Source organism: Apis laboriosa, unplaced genomic scaffold (genome assembly GCF_014066325.1).
Source record: "Apis laboriosa isolate Shangri-la unplaced genomic scaffold, ASM1406632v1 scaffold35_cov144, whole genome shotgun sequence".
Lineage (NCBI taxonomy): Eukaryota > Metazoa > Arthropoda > Insecta > Hymenoptera > Apidae > Apis > Apis laboriosa.
In genome coordinates, this window is record NW_025222966.1 from 429,730 (window position 1) to 448,331 (window position 18,602).

The 18,602-nt window shown below is 28.9% G+C and overlaps 2 protein-coding genes across 5 annotated transcripts in view; one reads left to right on the forward strand and one right to left on the reverse strand.

Moving 5' to 3' along the window:
• Positions 1-18,602, forward strand: part of LOC122715420 (lachesin-like) — a 480,792-nt gene that overhangs the window by 251,208 nt on the left and 210,982 nt on the right. The gene's annotated exons all lie outside the window — the stretch shown is intronic.
• On the reverse strand, positions 10,855-13,007 carry LOC122715419. Its single transcript, XM_043937599.1, has one exon. It carries the CDS (start codon positions 12,939-12,941, stop codon positions 11,739-11,741), a length of 1,203 nt encoding a protein of 400 aa, XP_043793534.1. The 5' UTR covers positions 12,942-13,007; the 3' UTR covers positions 10,855-11,738.

Genomic DNA, 18,602 nt, shown 5'->3' on the forward strand with positions numbered 1-18,602 from the left:
TGTTGCGTAACATGCCACATTGCATAATTCATGAAGCCTCATTGAAAAAAATTACTTATAAACAACGAATACATTGTTATTTGTTGTCATTACCGATGGAAATTATTCATAAATATCGATATATATTCCAATGATTGTAAAATTTAAATAGAATAATAAATTTTCATTGAAAATTTTAATCATAGAATTAACTTTATTTCTTTCAAAGAAATATTTAATTAACAGTTTCTACATGTGATAAAATTTATATTATTTAATAAATAACATGATATGATAATCAATTTATTCAGAAACATTAATGCAAGAAACATTAGTCAATAAATAAAATGTTTTAAAATTTAAAAATCTCTATTTAAATCTCTGCCGCTATATTATTTTAAATTTATTGAGATATGAACTATAATATTTTTTTACAATTGAAATTTCATTAAAATTTAATAAAAATTCATATAATGAAATATGTATAAATAAAAATTTCGATATCAATATAAAATTATTATCATATTAGACTAAATTTTATCTTATCTATTTATCTATTTTTCTCTAACAAATTTTCTTTTACAATAATATTAAACACAAACATGAACTATCCAATTTTCCCAATAATAAACTTCACTTTAATAATACCAACAAAATAATTAACAATCGATCAAAACATCCTTGTAAGACTAACTTACCATTATTATCCCCACAAAGAGTTCGCCCTTTAACTCATCAAATTCTCGATCGAATCTTAAATCCCCGATCAATCTTGTTGCGTCATCTTCCAATACGTCAGATCGCTCGACGCCACGCGAAACGAAATAGCAACTAACGAAACGGATGCAGGAAGCGTTCGTTCAAATGCGCACCGGAGGCGAACCTGAAAGACTCTTGGGACGTTACTTTCCACGATTCGCCGTGGAATTATTTATCGCGGTGTATGCGTGTGCGTGTGTGTGTGTGTGTGTCGTTCGCGATCATTCAAAATCCCAGAGTTTTCTGTTTTCGAGAAATCGACGGAGACCACGGTGACCGCATTGGTTATTAGAGATTCATAGGAAACAAGCCCGCATATGCCCCTCCCCCCTCCATCTCCCCCTCCCCCTTGAGTCGTGGCCGTGTTTCGGCAAGCAGAGGTCGCTTTTCTTGTATCGGGGTATCGCGGTGTACCGCGAAGATAAATTCACCTTGTGCCTTGGAATTACATCTGTTTGTGTTCGTTGGGTGGTACTTAAATGTAAGCTTGTGTACACCGAATAACCTGTTTCCTTGGTCGCTTGTTAGATTGTTAAATATTGTCAGTGTATGCGTGTTTAATTATGAGCATAGTTCGGGGACTATATAGGTCTCTTTATTTTGGAGAAATTGGACGAACTTATGGGGAATTAGTATGGAGTTATGATAGATAGTGTAAACTTTGACAACTGCGGATCGAGATAGCTTGGGAAATCTTTTTATTCGTTTGCAAGTCGTCGCTGCGATGTCGATTAATGTTTATTATACGATTGTTTATTTGTGATGTTACAAATGTTACAAATTTGTTTAGAACGATGTTAAGTTGTTAAGTTTTATTTTATTTCAGAGTTAGATACGAAAAAAGTTTTGTAATACGAGAAGATAAAAGAATTAAATTTTTATAATATAAAAATTAGTATAAATATTTCTGTTTATTATTAATTATGCATAATAGATTAAATAAGAAAGATATATTTAAATATTCAAACTGTTCTTTGTCTCAAAATAATGAACACTTTAGAATGAACAATGAATTGTGTGTGAATTGTGTTCAGAGAATAAAGCAACTATTATATCGTCAATTTAACGTCACATGTCGTGAAATATAATACTTCTATGATCCAACTTTTATTGTGTAGTTTAGAAGAATATACGATAAAATTTGCAATAATAAAAAAAAATACTTGAAGTTTCTCGAAAGAGGAAATAAAAATATTGAAAAATTATGAAAAATGAATGTTAATCTTAAAAAATAATTTTTACTAAAATGATACAATGTTACAATGAATATTATTCAATATAATTATTTTTTTAAGATTCCAAAAAGATGTGTATTGGAATTTGGAAATATATTTAAACAAGTTTTATTTCTATTTTATTATTTCTTGTTCTGTTACTATTTATTTCAATCGAGCAATGTTACATTTTAATTTTTACACCAACAAATTTAATCACTTTTTATTAAGGAATAACACAAAATATTTGATTTAGAAAATATTATCATTCACACAGTTTTAAATTGAGTTATATTATTTTTTTGATCGCCTAAAGAGATGATCTAATATTGTTATATCTCATAGAACATCTTATAATATTGGTCAATAATGGACAATATTATTCTTTGAATAATATAATCACTTTCTTTTATAAATATTATTTTAATCATTTCCAAGCAATGTTTTAAAAAATATAATTTTTAATTTAATTTAAATTTTAAGTATATATTTTAGATATCATCGTTTATTTAAATGTATACAAGAAATAAATATTCAATACTTCAATAGAACATGAAGGAATAAACTCGAATACTACATTTACGCTTACAACAGCTCTCTCTCCAGTTGAATGATTTGCAATATCTGCTTACACAGTGCATGTATCAATTTCAGCAGTGTTGACAGCTTTATTTAGATTGAAATCTAAATCGTTTACTTTCGAAAAATAAAAATAGAATAATTCTCAAACGAAAATTGTTACCTCTAAAATTTAAATTTTTCGCTTGACTAATATCGAAATATTTGTTTTATTTTTATGCATCTTTCTTCTAATTGGAAATTCTTAAAATAAATGAATGTAAATATATAAAAAATATCAAATATAATCCCTTTTAAAATAATATTTTTTATAAAATTTTAAAATTGAAATTTAAATATAATATATATATAGTTTAATAATTTTTAATATAATATTATAATACAATTTAAATATAATGCAATATAATGATTTGCACATCATTGCATTTATCATTAAATTTACATATTAATTAATTTATCAGGCTCAAATATATTATATTTTATATAATTTAATTAACATAATTAATAATTTTATATAATTTATATATAAATTAATTAACTTCTTCCACATACACATATTATGAGCATATATATACTACATATATACATATATATTACAAGTTTAATATGCAATGAAATATATAATATACACGGGAAATAAAAATTTATAGAAAGACTTTCAATCACTGTACGTTTCACGATTAATAGACGTGAATGTCGCGTGAATTCTAATTCAAATTTTTTTTCGAAAAATATAGATATATGAAAAATCCATTTCAATTCACTCCGCATTTTCCATTTATTTTTTTCGTATACAATCATTCTCCTCTTCATATCTCCGCTCCGCCAAAAATTTTCGTGCATGCATTTATACAAGTCATCGACACTTGATAAAATATATTTTTAACACCATCGATCCTAGAAAATTCCTGTTCACTATACAAATGTTGTCGACATTTGGTGAAAATATATTTCTAACACCATCGATCGTCAATCTTCGGCGATCGAGTAAATCAAACAGCGCGAATAACTCGGATACACACTTTCCAAGAGATAAATGCACGAATCTCTTTAAATCAGTCTCGCAAGACATTCCTTTTCGGAATGGTGGATAGGTTTATTTGTCCAATCGATCCACGACATTCATTATCGAAACGAATCGAATGAGACTCGGAGAGAGTCAGCCATCTTTGTCGCGCTTGCACGTCGATGAATATTTTAGCGAGGATGCAATAGGAAAATTGAAAATAAGATGGCGTGGATATAAACGTAGATTCGCAGGATTTCATAAAAACGGGCGAATTGGAGTTTTCAACGGTTGTTTTCTCTTTAAATAAAGACAAAGGGATGACATTCATCGTTTGTTTGACACCATTTTCTATCTCGACGATGCGTCATTCCCATGAAAACACCGAAACGAAATGAGATTCCGTGTTTTTATTGCTACTCTACATGTGTTGTACATCCGTCCAGAAATTCTCAAACATACCTGTAAACAAGAAGTAATTGGTAGATAGTAACTTGGCTGATGTTCCATAACGTGGAAATAATTAATTATATTCTACGTGATAGCAGTGTATATAATACATATGGCGCATTACGTTAACTGCCTTTTAGTTTGTAAGTTGTGATTTATAATGGATAGTGTTACAACATTTTAAATGTTTAATGATAGATATAATCATTTTGATAAATAAATGATATTATAAATTTAATTGATAATATCTAAATATGTATTAAAATAATTCTTAAAGATTAGAACGAATAAAATATAAATTATAAACTTTTTCTTTATAAATATTGATTATAATATATATGTATAAAATTAAGTCAAACTTGAAATTTTTTTCAAAGGAATAAAACTGTGAAATTTTTTTTTTTTTTTTGTATTTTAAGAAAATATCGTGTTAAAGGGTTCGAACAGCTCGAGAAAAAGATCTAAACAACCATAATCGATCTTCGATGGTCCCCGTAGAATAAAATTCAATTCTCCGCTTCTTATCCTTCACGTCCCTCCTTAATATTCTCATCAATTTCATCGAATCACGTCGAATCTTATTTTCTACCTCTCTATCTTCATCAGCAATCTCGAAATCTTATTATCGAATTCTTAATTTCGTTAGAACTTGGACTCCCTAGAGGAGTCCAGGCGGTCGAGGCAGTTGTTTACAAGGACCGTTTTATATTTATAACAGGAGCATTCTCGAAAGATGTTATCGCGTTGAAATTATCGCGTATCTTCATCGTAAAGAAGAAAAATAAAAAATCTTTTATGTCATCCTATTATATATAATTGAAAAATATATTTATGCAAACCATAACTATATAACTATAAATCTTTATTAAAGTATTATTGAAAAATAGAGTTATTAATTAATAAATTCATAATCTTTTTGAGAGTCAATTTTAAAAGTCGAGATAAATGTAAAAATTAATATATAAAAATATCAGTCGATGCTTATTTATTTATTTATTTTTTTATTATTTAAGTTATAAGCAATTGAAATTAAAAATGAGAATAGAGCAAAGTAGTAGTAAGACAAAAATAAAATGATCTCTCTATTTCTCGCTCCCTCTAACACAAACTTCAATTGTTTATAATTTAATAAACGAATCTTTTATTTAACAAATAATTTAAACCTAATAATCGACATTCTTATGTAACTTTGTATTTCTTTTGGCCTCTAAAATCTAGATCCTCCAAAAGTATCTTACAAATATTAATATTTTTATATATATATATACATGAATTTTAATTATACAAAACAGAATTTATTGAAATGAAATATTCTATATTGAACGATGCCCAAATAAAAATAGCGTTAAAGATGTTATTCATGTATTTAAATAAGGATATCTTATACTAAATATATCTAAATATTTCACAAGTTGATAATTCTATCTTTTTTTTTTCGAAAATTTAATTTGATGATTAATTGACATATTTTTAAAAATATCCAAACATACTAATATATGAATCACCGACCAATAAAGTCTCAAATTATGCTATCATCACCATCACTTAAGATTACATCATATATCCTCTTCTAACTGCTTCTTGCTATTTTACCTCATAGACTTAATTAAACGATTCAATGTCACAGATGCTTCCCACTGTCCAGACGATGCTCAAAGTCGTCTCGATTGTTGGAAAAGTCCGACGTGTGCATCGTGCACGAGCATTATTCGATCTTAACGGGCGAACTTTCTGTACACCTGATAAATGTGTAAGCGACAAGTTCGCCATTGGTTATGCACGGGGGATGCGCAGTTAGGGTGACTGTGGCCAATCGATATTCATGGTTAGGTTGGAGAACGGTTCTTCTCCGCGTATTAGGCTTTGTTTGTTTGTTCAACGATTCGTTTACAATCGGATGTAACGTAGCTACGTTCTTGTTAAGGTTTGCAATGCCGCAACAACAAGCCGCACAGCCTGGGTTACGGATTAGTTGGATCATGTTTCTGGCTACGACTGCTAATTTGTATCAACCTCCTCCTACTATGAATACGATGGTGGTATCGATGTTGCGGTTCCCTCCCCCAAGTTCCATTCTTGTAGATACATTTTGTACATGCTTTACCGCAGAGTTGAGAAGAAGAGAAAGAAGCGCAAACTAAATCTGGATATCTAAATCTGGAAATTTGTCTTAAAGTTGATAAATCAATATTCGAAAGAGATTATTGCAATCGATTAGATTTAATCGATTAGTTTCGATAGATTTGTTACGATAAAAGTAGAGAGATGTGAAAGCTTCAGTTATATTCTCTTATATAACATCTTATATAAATATTTTTTACCGTTTAAATTTCAATTGACGAATCAATTAAGTCAATATGAACGAATCAATGAATTAATGAAGTGGTTAGTTGATTGATTTTATTTGCTGTTAACTGAAAATTTGAACAATAAAAAGATTTTTGAATTATATGTCATTTTCAGAGAATATGTATTGATTGGCTTTTTAATTCTTCATATAATATTATACATTATTTTATCGATCAATTTTGCAATAATAATTACATATATCATATTCGTAATTTTCGTAATTTTTCATAATTTTTAGTATTTGATATTGCATATTAAACAACAAAATGTATTTATTTTCGATAACAATAAATATTAAATTTTAGTGTATTATGAAATCATTATAATTTTTCTATTAACATTTTGATTTTAATAATTAAAATAGAATTTTGTCCATATAACTTTTCCAATAATCTTCTCCTAAAAATTTGATTCTGAAATTTTATCATTGATATTATACTTCGACTTTCGAAATCTTTAAGTATATTCATCTTCTTTAGAAATAATTTTTTAAGAAGTTTTCATATACTTTTAAATATGACAGCGATTCTTGAAAAGGAATTTTTTTTCTTTACAAATTTATATCATAAACTGTTTTGATTATAAATATTACTGATATTTTTCCAAAATTATACATATTATTATATAGGAATATATTTATAAAAAGTATGGCAATTATCGTAACAGTTCGTAATTTTGAAATTAATCGAATTATTCGAAATTAATAATTGAAGGTGCATATATTCATAATTATTACAGATTATTACAGATAATTTTCTATATTGTTAACTGAGTTAACATAGTTAGTTACATTAAAGTTGGAATAAATATATTGTTAAACGATTTTATAATTTTAAATTATATTAGTCATCGATACATTGTGCAATATAAATCTCTTTTAATTTTGATTAAATTCTTTTTGATATAAAACTATCTAAATTTAAAAAAAAACAATAAAAAATTGTTGTTATCGTGTTTTGTAATTTAAACAAACACTCAAGTATTATACACATATTTCTATGACTCGATTTCATCTTATCATGAGTGACAGATGTATAATAAAACAATAAAACTACTTTGAAAAAAACTCGATTAGTTATATTCTAAGAAATAGAATGAAATAGATTTTCGAAATTTTAAAGTTTATAATAATTTACATTTCAAATATGACATCTTATATTGTGGAACATCTTATTTGAACAGAGAGAGAGAGAAAGATGAAATTATATATTTAAATATTAGAATTTTAATATAAAATGTAGCTGAATATAAAAATAAAAGAATGGAGTTCAATATTTAGAATTCAGTCTTACATGTTATGTAGAATAAAGAAATTTTCATACTACAATAGATAAATCAAAATATAATATAATAAAAATTAAATATTTGTATGGTATTTTTATATATCATAAACTTATTTATTGAATTATGAGTAATTTATGAATAAGTTTGTGTTAAATGAAGTAAAGTAGAGACAAAACTAGATGACTGAAGATATCTCATTTTATCATCTAGATTTCATTTTGTCAATTCAATATTTATTTGTTTCTTCTAGAATTAATCATTCAAAGATATTGCACGAATACATTAATATCCTGTATTGTATTCTGTAATTAAAATGTATATTTTATTCATCAAATAAACAAATGCACTTATAGCAATAATAACAATGAAGATTGTAACGCGACAGAAAAACAAGTGTTTTTAAAAATATCAAACAAGATAAAGATAAAGATAAGAGATATAAAAGAGAGAAAAAGAAAATCCAGAGAAGAGGAAAAAACAGACATATAGAGTAAGTTGGAGTTAGCGAAAAGGGGTCATAAAAAAGAAAAAACGAAGAGATTTACCTGGGTCTGGTTAACTAACGACCAGATCTAAGTGGAATTTTGCAGACAAAATATAAATAAAACTAGAGAAATAATAAAACAAAATAGGAATGAAAAAATAGAAATTTGGAAAGAAGCTTAAAAGCATGAATCACGAAAAATTATGGCACAGACCTGGTGGCAGTTTAATTAATAAAAGTTATTTTATATAATAAAATATAATACGTAGATTCAAATCTAATAAAAAAAAAATTTATAATATTGTTAATAAAAATAGGAAACATAGCTTAAATCAAAAGAATATAAATCCAGATATTTATGTAAGATATTTATACTATAAAAGATTATACTTATGTAAGATTTTGAAATAAATTGAATATATAAACATATTACGCAATGCAAAAAAATAATTTTTTCAAAGTTTTATCTGAAATAATAAAGCATTTTTATCATACATTTAGCATTCCTTATCATATGAAAAATTAAATACAATACTATAATCATTAAGTAATATTTAATAATTAATATATTATTTGATGTAATATTTTTTTTTTCTAATGAATTTTTATTTTACTTTATTCAAATCCATGAAATATCAAGATTAAATATGCAAAACAAAACTAAAAATATTGCAAAATATTTTTAAAAAATGTTTTGTTAATATATAATATGTTAATGTTAATATGTTAATGTTAATGTATAATTAATAATGTATATATATTTATGATTTCATTACTAAGAATTTATGAAAGGTTTTTGAAAGACTTTAATAATATAAAATAATTATTAATTAATTTTAATAATCTTTTATAATGCAATCTTTTAATTTTTAATTAATGATTTAGATTTTAGATCAGAATATCAAATTATTTTTTCTATACTATATTTAATTAGATTAACTTGTATATATTTTTATTTAATGATATAATATATATTTTTCATTTTAATATTAATATTCTTTAACTGATTATTAAATATTGATAAAATGTAATATATTTATTTTTATTTACTCATATTAATTTGGACAAGAAAAATAAATAATAGATAAAATAAATGAAAATACAGGTGTTAGGTAAATATTTGAATATTTATCGCTATTTTAATATAGATACAGATTAAATTCATATCCAGTGATCATTACTAATCAATCAAATTTTATTTTAGACACACACAAAAATAGGTATTTAAAACCACCTAAATATAAATAAGTTATACTTATATATATATATAATTTGCCTTTCAAATTCTATATTGCAAATAAATTAAATAATTAATATAAATAATTAATAATTTCTCAAAAATAGAAGTGCTGTATTATCTTCGATCTTCAAAAACTTCCAAATCTTCCAAAAAATAATTAGTAATTAATCTTATAATTTTGTAGAAAGAAGAATCCATAATTTTCAAGCACAATGAAGACATTAAAAAAAAAAAAAAAATATCACTAAACTCCTGACCCCAAATCTCTCAATTCCCAATCCAAACTCTTTTACAATTCAATTCTAATATTCTTTTCTTCACAAAAGTGTGCCCAAATTCCAACCTACCCACAATCCCCTCTATCAAATTCTCTCTTCACAACTCTCCGAATCGAATTCCTCCGCCATCCTGAATTCTTTTCACAAAAGTTCAAATTTCCAATTTACAACGCCCTAATCAGTTGATCCACTCTATACACACCCTTCTCCTCCTCTGCCATCCCCCATCGGATGAAAGCATACAAACTCGTCCAAGTCTTCCCTTGAGTTCCTCCATCTTCCCCCCTCCCCCCTTCGCTTCCTGTTCCGGCCGCGAAGACACGCGAAACCAGCAGCAGAATTTAACAGGCTTAAAATTCAGGTTAGAACGTAAGTGAATTTCCCGGGAGACGGGGGATGTCAGTGGTGGGCGAAATATATGGAAATGACAAAGTTTTTCCGCGCGTCGCGGAGTGCCTCTATTTGAAAGGCAGATATGCAGATAGCATATATATATATATATATATATATATATATATAGGTGAAAGAATAATTTTGCGCATCGTCCCAGTGCCCGGTGAGCTTTATTTCGTTGGATATGTACGATGACGGCGGTATATATTGTATATATGTACACACGCGTGTTTCGAGTCATCCTTTTACGTGGCTTGTTACTTCTTCTTGTGTCCTTACGAAAACAAGAGATATCTACGACAAATTTCTCGATACGGTTTCGTTATGGAAATGTTGTAACAATTGATCCATTTCTTCTCTTCCCTCTCCAACAAGATTTTCGAGATTTTACGCAAATCATTCGACCAATAAAGGAAAGGATTACCATTTTGTGGAAATGTACGTGTAATATTTTACGAGAAGATGGAGAGTCATCTGATCGAATTATATTTATAAAATTAATTTTTTGACAAATTAATGTATATATTTTTAATTTGTTTATTTTTTGCTCTGTAAGTTTTCATTTTTTTATTTTGGTATTACTCAAATTATGGATAGTGGTTATTCATGTTCGAGCTTTTCAATAAGTAAAAATTTTTGAAAAAATTCTGAATCATTGAATATATTTAATTATTATTAAAACATTTAGCATTTAAGTTTCGATGGATTATTCGTAAGTGCATTGATATTATAAAATAATATAATAAAATAATATAATAATATAATATAATAATATAATAATAATATAATATAATAAAAATTGTTAGACAATATTATATTTAAGTGAAAAAATTTCGGGATTTAATTTCGACAAAGAAATTTTTTATTGACAACAAAATTGCACTATAATTCATTAAGTTTTACATAAATATAAACTATCATTAAAATCACGATTTTTTAATTAAATTTAAAAATTGTAAATAAATAATATTAATTCTTATAAAATAGTGCTTAAATATGAGATATTGTATAGCTTATGAGAATAGAAAAATATTTTCAACTACGCATCGTTTCTGTCTTAATGTATTACTTATATGTTTACTAATTTTAAGTATTATAAGTATTTGTAAGATTATATTATCACATTCAGACAATATTTGGTCTTTGGCTTTCATGATCGATATTGAATAGAAATCGATGAGCATACGTCTTTAATCAATAGAAGAACGTTTAGAAAAATTCTTTATAAAATCTTTTACGCGTATTTATTATTTCTATGTTTTTGATGAGAAATAAAAAAAACACGTCACACTACGTAATAGAAGTAATAAAAACGATGATTGTCAGATGCTTGTATGTGCATGTATGTAATTAATACGTTAATTACACGCCAGTGTTTCCAATTAGGTTACAAAGATATATCTTTAAAACAGTGTGTCTTTAAACAAATGATAAGAAAGATAACGAAACGATCACGCTCAAATACGTACAAAGATTCGTTTATTTGTATCGACTTTTTTGATTTACTTCCACGTTTCTCTTTTCATTATCATTTTAAAATTTCGCATTTTCATTTTCAAATAATAAAACGCAAATTCTTTTTTTTATTTATTATCGTTAATTTAAAATATGGACTTGGAAAATATTGAGATTGAAAAGAACTTTAAAAGAAAATGTATAAAATACTTTAAAGAAAAAAACAATAACAAGAATACTTTAAAAATCAACGAAGGAGCATTAAAAATCAATCGTCAAGCAAATGGTCCAAACATCCAAATTCTTTCAATCTCAACAACATATTCGCCATAATTTCCGAACATTCGTCACCACCTTGTTCACGCAATGCCGGTCCCCAATCCTGTATATCCATCTCGAACAATTTTTCCGGACCACCGTCACTCAGACCCATCACTGTGGCCAAGAAAAACGTGGCGATGAAAAATCCAAACAGACCCTTCCTCCTGTAATCCTCTCGCAAAGCCTCGTACGAATATTTCTCACTGTCCACGCCGTTTTCCTCGAGACAACGAGTCAAGGAATCGTGATACACCTTCAAAACTTTATCAAGCATGCCCTTGTCCACCTCCCTCGCACAATGGAGACAGAGAAACGTGGACAAATCCAAGACCGGCGATCCGTACCTAGTCAACGCGAAATCGATGAACATACATTTAATTTCACCGTTTTCGTTCTTGAACAACGTATTGTTCATAGTGAAGTCACCGTGGCAAAGGGTGGCGAGAGGTTCCTCGGGTTCGACGTATTTCATAATCAGATTATCGTACGTGCTCCTCAATTTATCCTCGAGTTTGTCACAGAATCGCGGATCGTATCCCCTCCCGCGAAGATATTCCACCGATCTGCTCGCCGTTCCGTCGTAAACAACTTTCAAGATCGATCCCTCGTAATACCTGACCTCTTGGAGATCGTTCACGAAATCGAAGAATTGTTCGCGGCGCCTCTCCTTCGCCACGTAAGCTTTGGCGTGGAATCTCGCGATCTCTCGAAACGCGGCCATCGTGTATTCGAGAGGCACGTCGTATTTCCATTTGCAGATATCGTATCCACGCTGGGCGACCACGTTCTCGAGAACGATCGCCGAGTCGGACGGCGGTTTCTCCTCGGCGAGCACGCATCGAGGAAATTCTTCGTGGTGTTTCGCGTATCTTTGGTAGAACAGTATCTCGTTGTGGAATTGCTCGTTCATTCTCATTACGTCACGCACGTCGGATATAACGGATGGTTTCTTCAAGACAACGTTCACCGTTCTCCTTTTATCCGTGTCCTTGGCATTCGAGTTTATGTTGAGGTAGTACAGATTCGAGATGAAGAAGGAATCTTTTGGCACGGATATCTCGTAGCGCACGTCATCGAAATCTTTGCCAAGATTCGCCACTATTTTGTTGATCAAAGGATCCAACAAGTCTTTCTCCGATCGCTCGCACATCGCTTGCAATTACGCGGGGAGTTGTTGCTTTGGATCGTCGTTGCAGCGGACTGGCGGAGAACGCTGTTGAAAATGGTATTATAAGCTGGCTTGTACACACCGATAAAACTGAGCTCGTGGGGAAAGGAGACAGACGGAGTGAGAAACCTCGATACGACAAATCACTAACATGGCCGACCTAAAGATCCATTCATAATGTAGCAGCATGAGATGGAACGTATTATTATTCTACATGAATATAAATTGAGTTATATCATTGTTAAAGGAGTTGTGCAATCGAGAATAATTAAAATGTTTCTATTAGTTTGACTCGTTATTTTTATTACTATGTTTAGATATTTGGGAAAAGGTGATTAGGAAAAGAACAAAAGGAGAGAAGATTTGATATTATATTCTACATGAATATAAATTGAATTATTTAATCATTGTTAAACGAGTTGTGCAATCGAGAATAATTAAAATGTTTCTATTAGTTTAGATATTTGGGAAAAGGTGATTAGTAAAAGATGGACAAAAGAAGAGAAGATTTAATCGATGTAATTAATGTATTATTTGTATGGATATAAATGTGTTTAATGTAATGTTGTAGAAATGTTAATCTATATAAAGTTTTAAACCGATGTGTATGCACCTAAATATCACAATAAGACAGATAAAAATGATGAAATACTCAATTAATATCAATGATTCAGGATGGATTATATAATGGAGGATAAATTGAATGTATACGTAGAATTTTAGATATTTATAATATTTAGCAGAATATCTAATATATTCGTATTATTTTTTTTAATAATGTGTTATTACGCAATTACTTTAAGTCATCTTACAAAGTAATTATTTGATGTTTAAATCCAAAGTTTTCCATTAGTCTTCCTAGTACATTTTATCATCGAGTTTTAAAATGAAGTTCTTATCTCTTATCTCATTTCTCTTCCTATTTAAATGATAAATGCTAAACAAATATTATTAAATAAATTTTTTATTCAATTCGATAAGAGCTGTAAAAATTAATAGCTTTTAATAGCTTATTTAAAAATTGTCTGAAGAAAATTTCTTGGATACCAAAAAAGCGAACTTCTCTCAAAAAGAAAACCATTTAATTATGTATAAAAAAAAATGAAGTTATACTCATTTGTTTCAGAGAATATATCAGTTTGCATGAATATATTTCAAATAAAAAGTATAATAAGATAAATACACACACAAGGCTACGCAATGATGTATCAGTTATTGAACATCTCCAATTTGAAATTCTTTTGATTTTATGAATTAATAAAAAATAATAATTTAATAATGAAAAAAGTTATACAAATAATAATATTATTTAAATGTATAAAGGAAAAGTAATCGAGTTTCATTAGTTAGAGATACCAGTTTCCATTTGAGATCATTTTAATTTCATTGAATAGAATACGTTAAAATCTATGAACTAATGTAAAGTTTGTGCATCCATTTCCTTTATAATCACTATTAGAGAAAAGTACATCCATCTTCTCTTAACTCAACCAATCCCTAATTTCTAAGCAGTAACGTACTTCGATAACTTTCCTAACTTCCTTGCAAGTGAATGACATTCAAGACAGAATTCTCCCTTCCCTAAAATTTCTCGAGTCCAGGACAGAATTACGACATCCAACGGACTAGTCACTCTCATTCAATTCTAAAACCGGTTTTTCGATTTGCATAGAGTCTATAACGCGAATTCTCAATGATTCTACGAACCACGATTTTACATTATGAATTATATATATACGTACAGTTATTATATACATTTCTGATGTAAATAATTATAATAATTATTTATATAATTCTGTAAAGATTTTTAACATTTATATATTTGAGTATATCTATATATTTATTTCTTTATCACATTTTTTATTAGAGAATTTATAATAACAGATATTGAAAAGATATTGAAGATTTATTATATTTACTCCAGGAAATTTTTATTGTCTCTTGCCTTTCTTCATTTTCATCTGACTTTAAATATATAACGTTCTTTTTACTTTACCAAACTTTACTTTAACCTTACTAAAAATATATTTTTATATAATTATGAAAAGAGAGGAGAGTTTGGGTATTGTAAAAAGAAATCGTATCAAAAAAAAAAAAAAAAAAAGAAAAGAAAAGAAATTACTCTAGGGAATTTCATTCCATTTTGCGGGCTCTTTCTTTCACCAAACGTTTGTCCACCTCGCGGAAGCGCGATCATCTCGACGAAAAGATACCTCGAGAGGAATTTCTCCGAACAATACCTAGGCGACAATGGAGGGGAAAGAAATGGGTTGGTAAAAGGATGATATAGAAGAGACGAATAAGTCGAGCAGGCAGGAAGTCACGAAGCAGAAAGGCAAGCGGCGCAAAATCGTCTTTTTTTTTTCTTTTTTTTTGGAAATGAAATTAACTGAATTGGCTGCGCACGAGTGGGCCCTTATGACGTTCAAGGCAAAACGAAACCGCGAAATGAAACCGGATGCCACGGAAATCGCCTCGAGAGGAAACGTTTAGAGAGCGTTTGGAGAGTGGAGATATTTTCGTTCCCACTTTAGCCAATATAAAATGCAAATAATACCGTTATTATTATTTTGTTCACTGATGAAAGTTCAGACGTTTAAGCGATGGAATCATTTTTTTTCTTCTTCTTTTCCTTCGCTTTTTTCTTTTTTTTTTTTTAATGACGAGAAAATAGGCAACAGAGAAGCTGGAGTAATTGAATTAAGTTTGGTGTATATCGAGAGATATTACATCTGCAAATATACATCGTTATATTTATAAATTTCGTACGATTGAAGAATTGAAATTGTTAATTTGAGAATATTTAATTTAATTTCGTTTATTTGTAATAAATATCCTTCCATTATCTTCTTTCTACAACTCTCTTAAACATTATTTTTTTAAAATCCTTCAAATTTTAACTCAACGATTAAAATATCTTATATGTGCCATAGATTTATTCTAAATCTTAGATCTAAACAACGATATTCGATCGCCTCAAAATAATTAACTATATATATATATTATTTTTTCAAAATTGAAAATTACATTTATAAGTCGTTAGATAATGAATACTGCTCTCAGCAGAAATTGTACAAGAACATTTTCATAAACAAAAATATTATTTCCACGAGCGTGCACACGGAATCGAATCAATTCCATCGAATGAATCTATCAAGAAATTGTGTTTCTTCGTAAATCTTTTCTGCCAAAGAACAATCCTCTTCTGGTGTAGAAGGGATGAGGAGGGGGATGCGTGGAATAAAACTGTAAAGAGAACGTTTGACTCAAAGAGTCGTACTCGGTCGTAACTTTTATTTCATTTCCCTGCTCGTACAAAACGGATTTGACTTAGTCGGAGGAACATCGAGATTTATAAAAATAAGAGAACGAAAAAAAGATAAAGCAAAGGAAGCTCGCTGCGCGTGAAAATAAAAGTTCATCTTTCATCCTCACGATGTATTTTTTTCCCCCCTGACTTTTTTCAATTCCGAGATGGCCAATTTTGCATAATCACAGCGAATGACGCATTGCTCTATTAAATGGTTTACATGCCAGGCCACTCGACCCCCGTGTTGCCATCTGACGTCGTGCAACCGTGCTTGATATTCCTAACGCGATGCAAATTCGATCAGACTTGTTTCCTTTTTCCTTTCTCCCCTCCCCTCCTCTTCTTCTCCAACTTCTTTGGAGAAGAATGAAATTTAGAAAATTTAGGGGGAACGGGTGCCCTTAATTGCGAGAAACTCTTATGAATTTTTCATCGAACGAGTTGCACCAGCCATAGGATTAATTTGATATTCGAATAAATTATGCTTCCGGATATTGGATCCATCGTTCGATTTCGAAAAACTTCACCGGCAGGATCCTCTTCATTTGTCAAAATCTGTGCACAGGTTGTATCACTTCTTGTTTCGATGAAATTGATTACCTTTCTGGATCACAATATGCGTGAAAGTTTTCTCGTTTCCCGTACACGTACAGTGTGTCCGGTTTATCATGACTAAAATATGAATGATACGAAAAAAAAATATTTCAGACAAGTTATTATTCGATATAAAGAAATACAAGTTTAATTTGAATACAAATAATAAATCACATGGAGAAATAAGGACAACGCTTTTTTTTTTTCGTATAATTTTTCTTATTTACATTATTTCGAGATAAATCTGAGACACATTATATATGGATAAAAATCGATCTTTTTCGCGGTTTAAATAAAATATTCTTGTGAACCACTCGAGGTTTACCTCTGCATGCGTTCACAGGGATCGTAAATAGGTGTGTTCGAGCAAGGATAATTTCTATTCGAAACCTTCGGTGTTATTTTCCGTTTCGAAAATTTCGCGGGACGTTAAGAAGGAACAGCAGCCCGGTACTCTTCGGTACAAACCGAGGCAGATTAAATTTCCATTGCAAATTTCATTCGATATGGTTCTTCAGTTACGTGACGATTCGCCTCGACGAACCCCCCTTCGACTCGTCTTCCATTTATGCAACGGTCGATGAAGCCGCGTTGTCAAAGATAATATCTTCGTTAAACTGGTTATCGATCGTTTTTTCGTGAAGGATAACAGGGTTGTACAATTTTATTCATCGAAATCGAAGAAAACTTGTGTTTAATATCTGTCTTTTTGATAGAGTTTCTTTCTCATGGTTAAATTACTTGAACATTTTTTTTAAGTTATTTTGTGATTTTAATAATATTTGGATGTATTTAGAAAGCTAAATGTTAAATGAAATCCTTTATATTTTTTGCAATCGCATGGATATTATTGTAATTCTATAATGATGTATTTAAAAAGTAATTTTTAGAGATTGTTATAAAAATATCTTCCTTTTGAAAATTATATATATAAAGCTTCTTTGAAATCTTTTGAGAAACTGTACATTAGGGGTGATATTGTTTCTAGTGACAGTGCTAAAATGCTTCTAACTGAAACTGCTTTCAGTTGGTCGTTTACAACCTTTTGCACATTGCCCATTGTACGAGTCTTAAGATGGCTTTTGATTTCTGAGAACAGATAAAAGTCACATTGATATATAATGTGAAAGTATATTTCACCAAATTTAATTGATGAAATTTATATTCAACGTTCTTTATAACGTTATTGTTTGTATTGTAACATGTTAATAATGTATTGTGTTATTCTAATTAAACTGAATATGTATATTATCATATTTTTATTATTATTAAAATACGAGCAAAAATGTCTTTAAAAGAGAATTTTTTTTAAAAGTTAAATTGCGCTTGAAAATAATTCATTTGAACATTTCTGAATAACATATTTACGATGTTATAATTCTCTTGTCGTTGCATGTAAATATCAACACTGCACAATAATTAATTTGCGCATTGAGAGGTAAAGCAACAGAACTGAATTATGATGAAGACGTTGCTACACAAAGGTCGTTGCAGAGATGTTATCGTGATACGTGTTTGGAATACGCGCACAATATATGCAGATTGACTTACTTTATATTTCCACAGATGTTCACAATTGCATTTAACTGTTCAACGATTTGAAGAAAATATGAATATATTTGATAAATATAAATATAAAGAATTTGCTTTCTATACAACAAATAATTCAATAATAAAATATTATTTTCGTATTATCGTATATAGATGAGTGTAATCTATCTAATATCGAAAATATATAT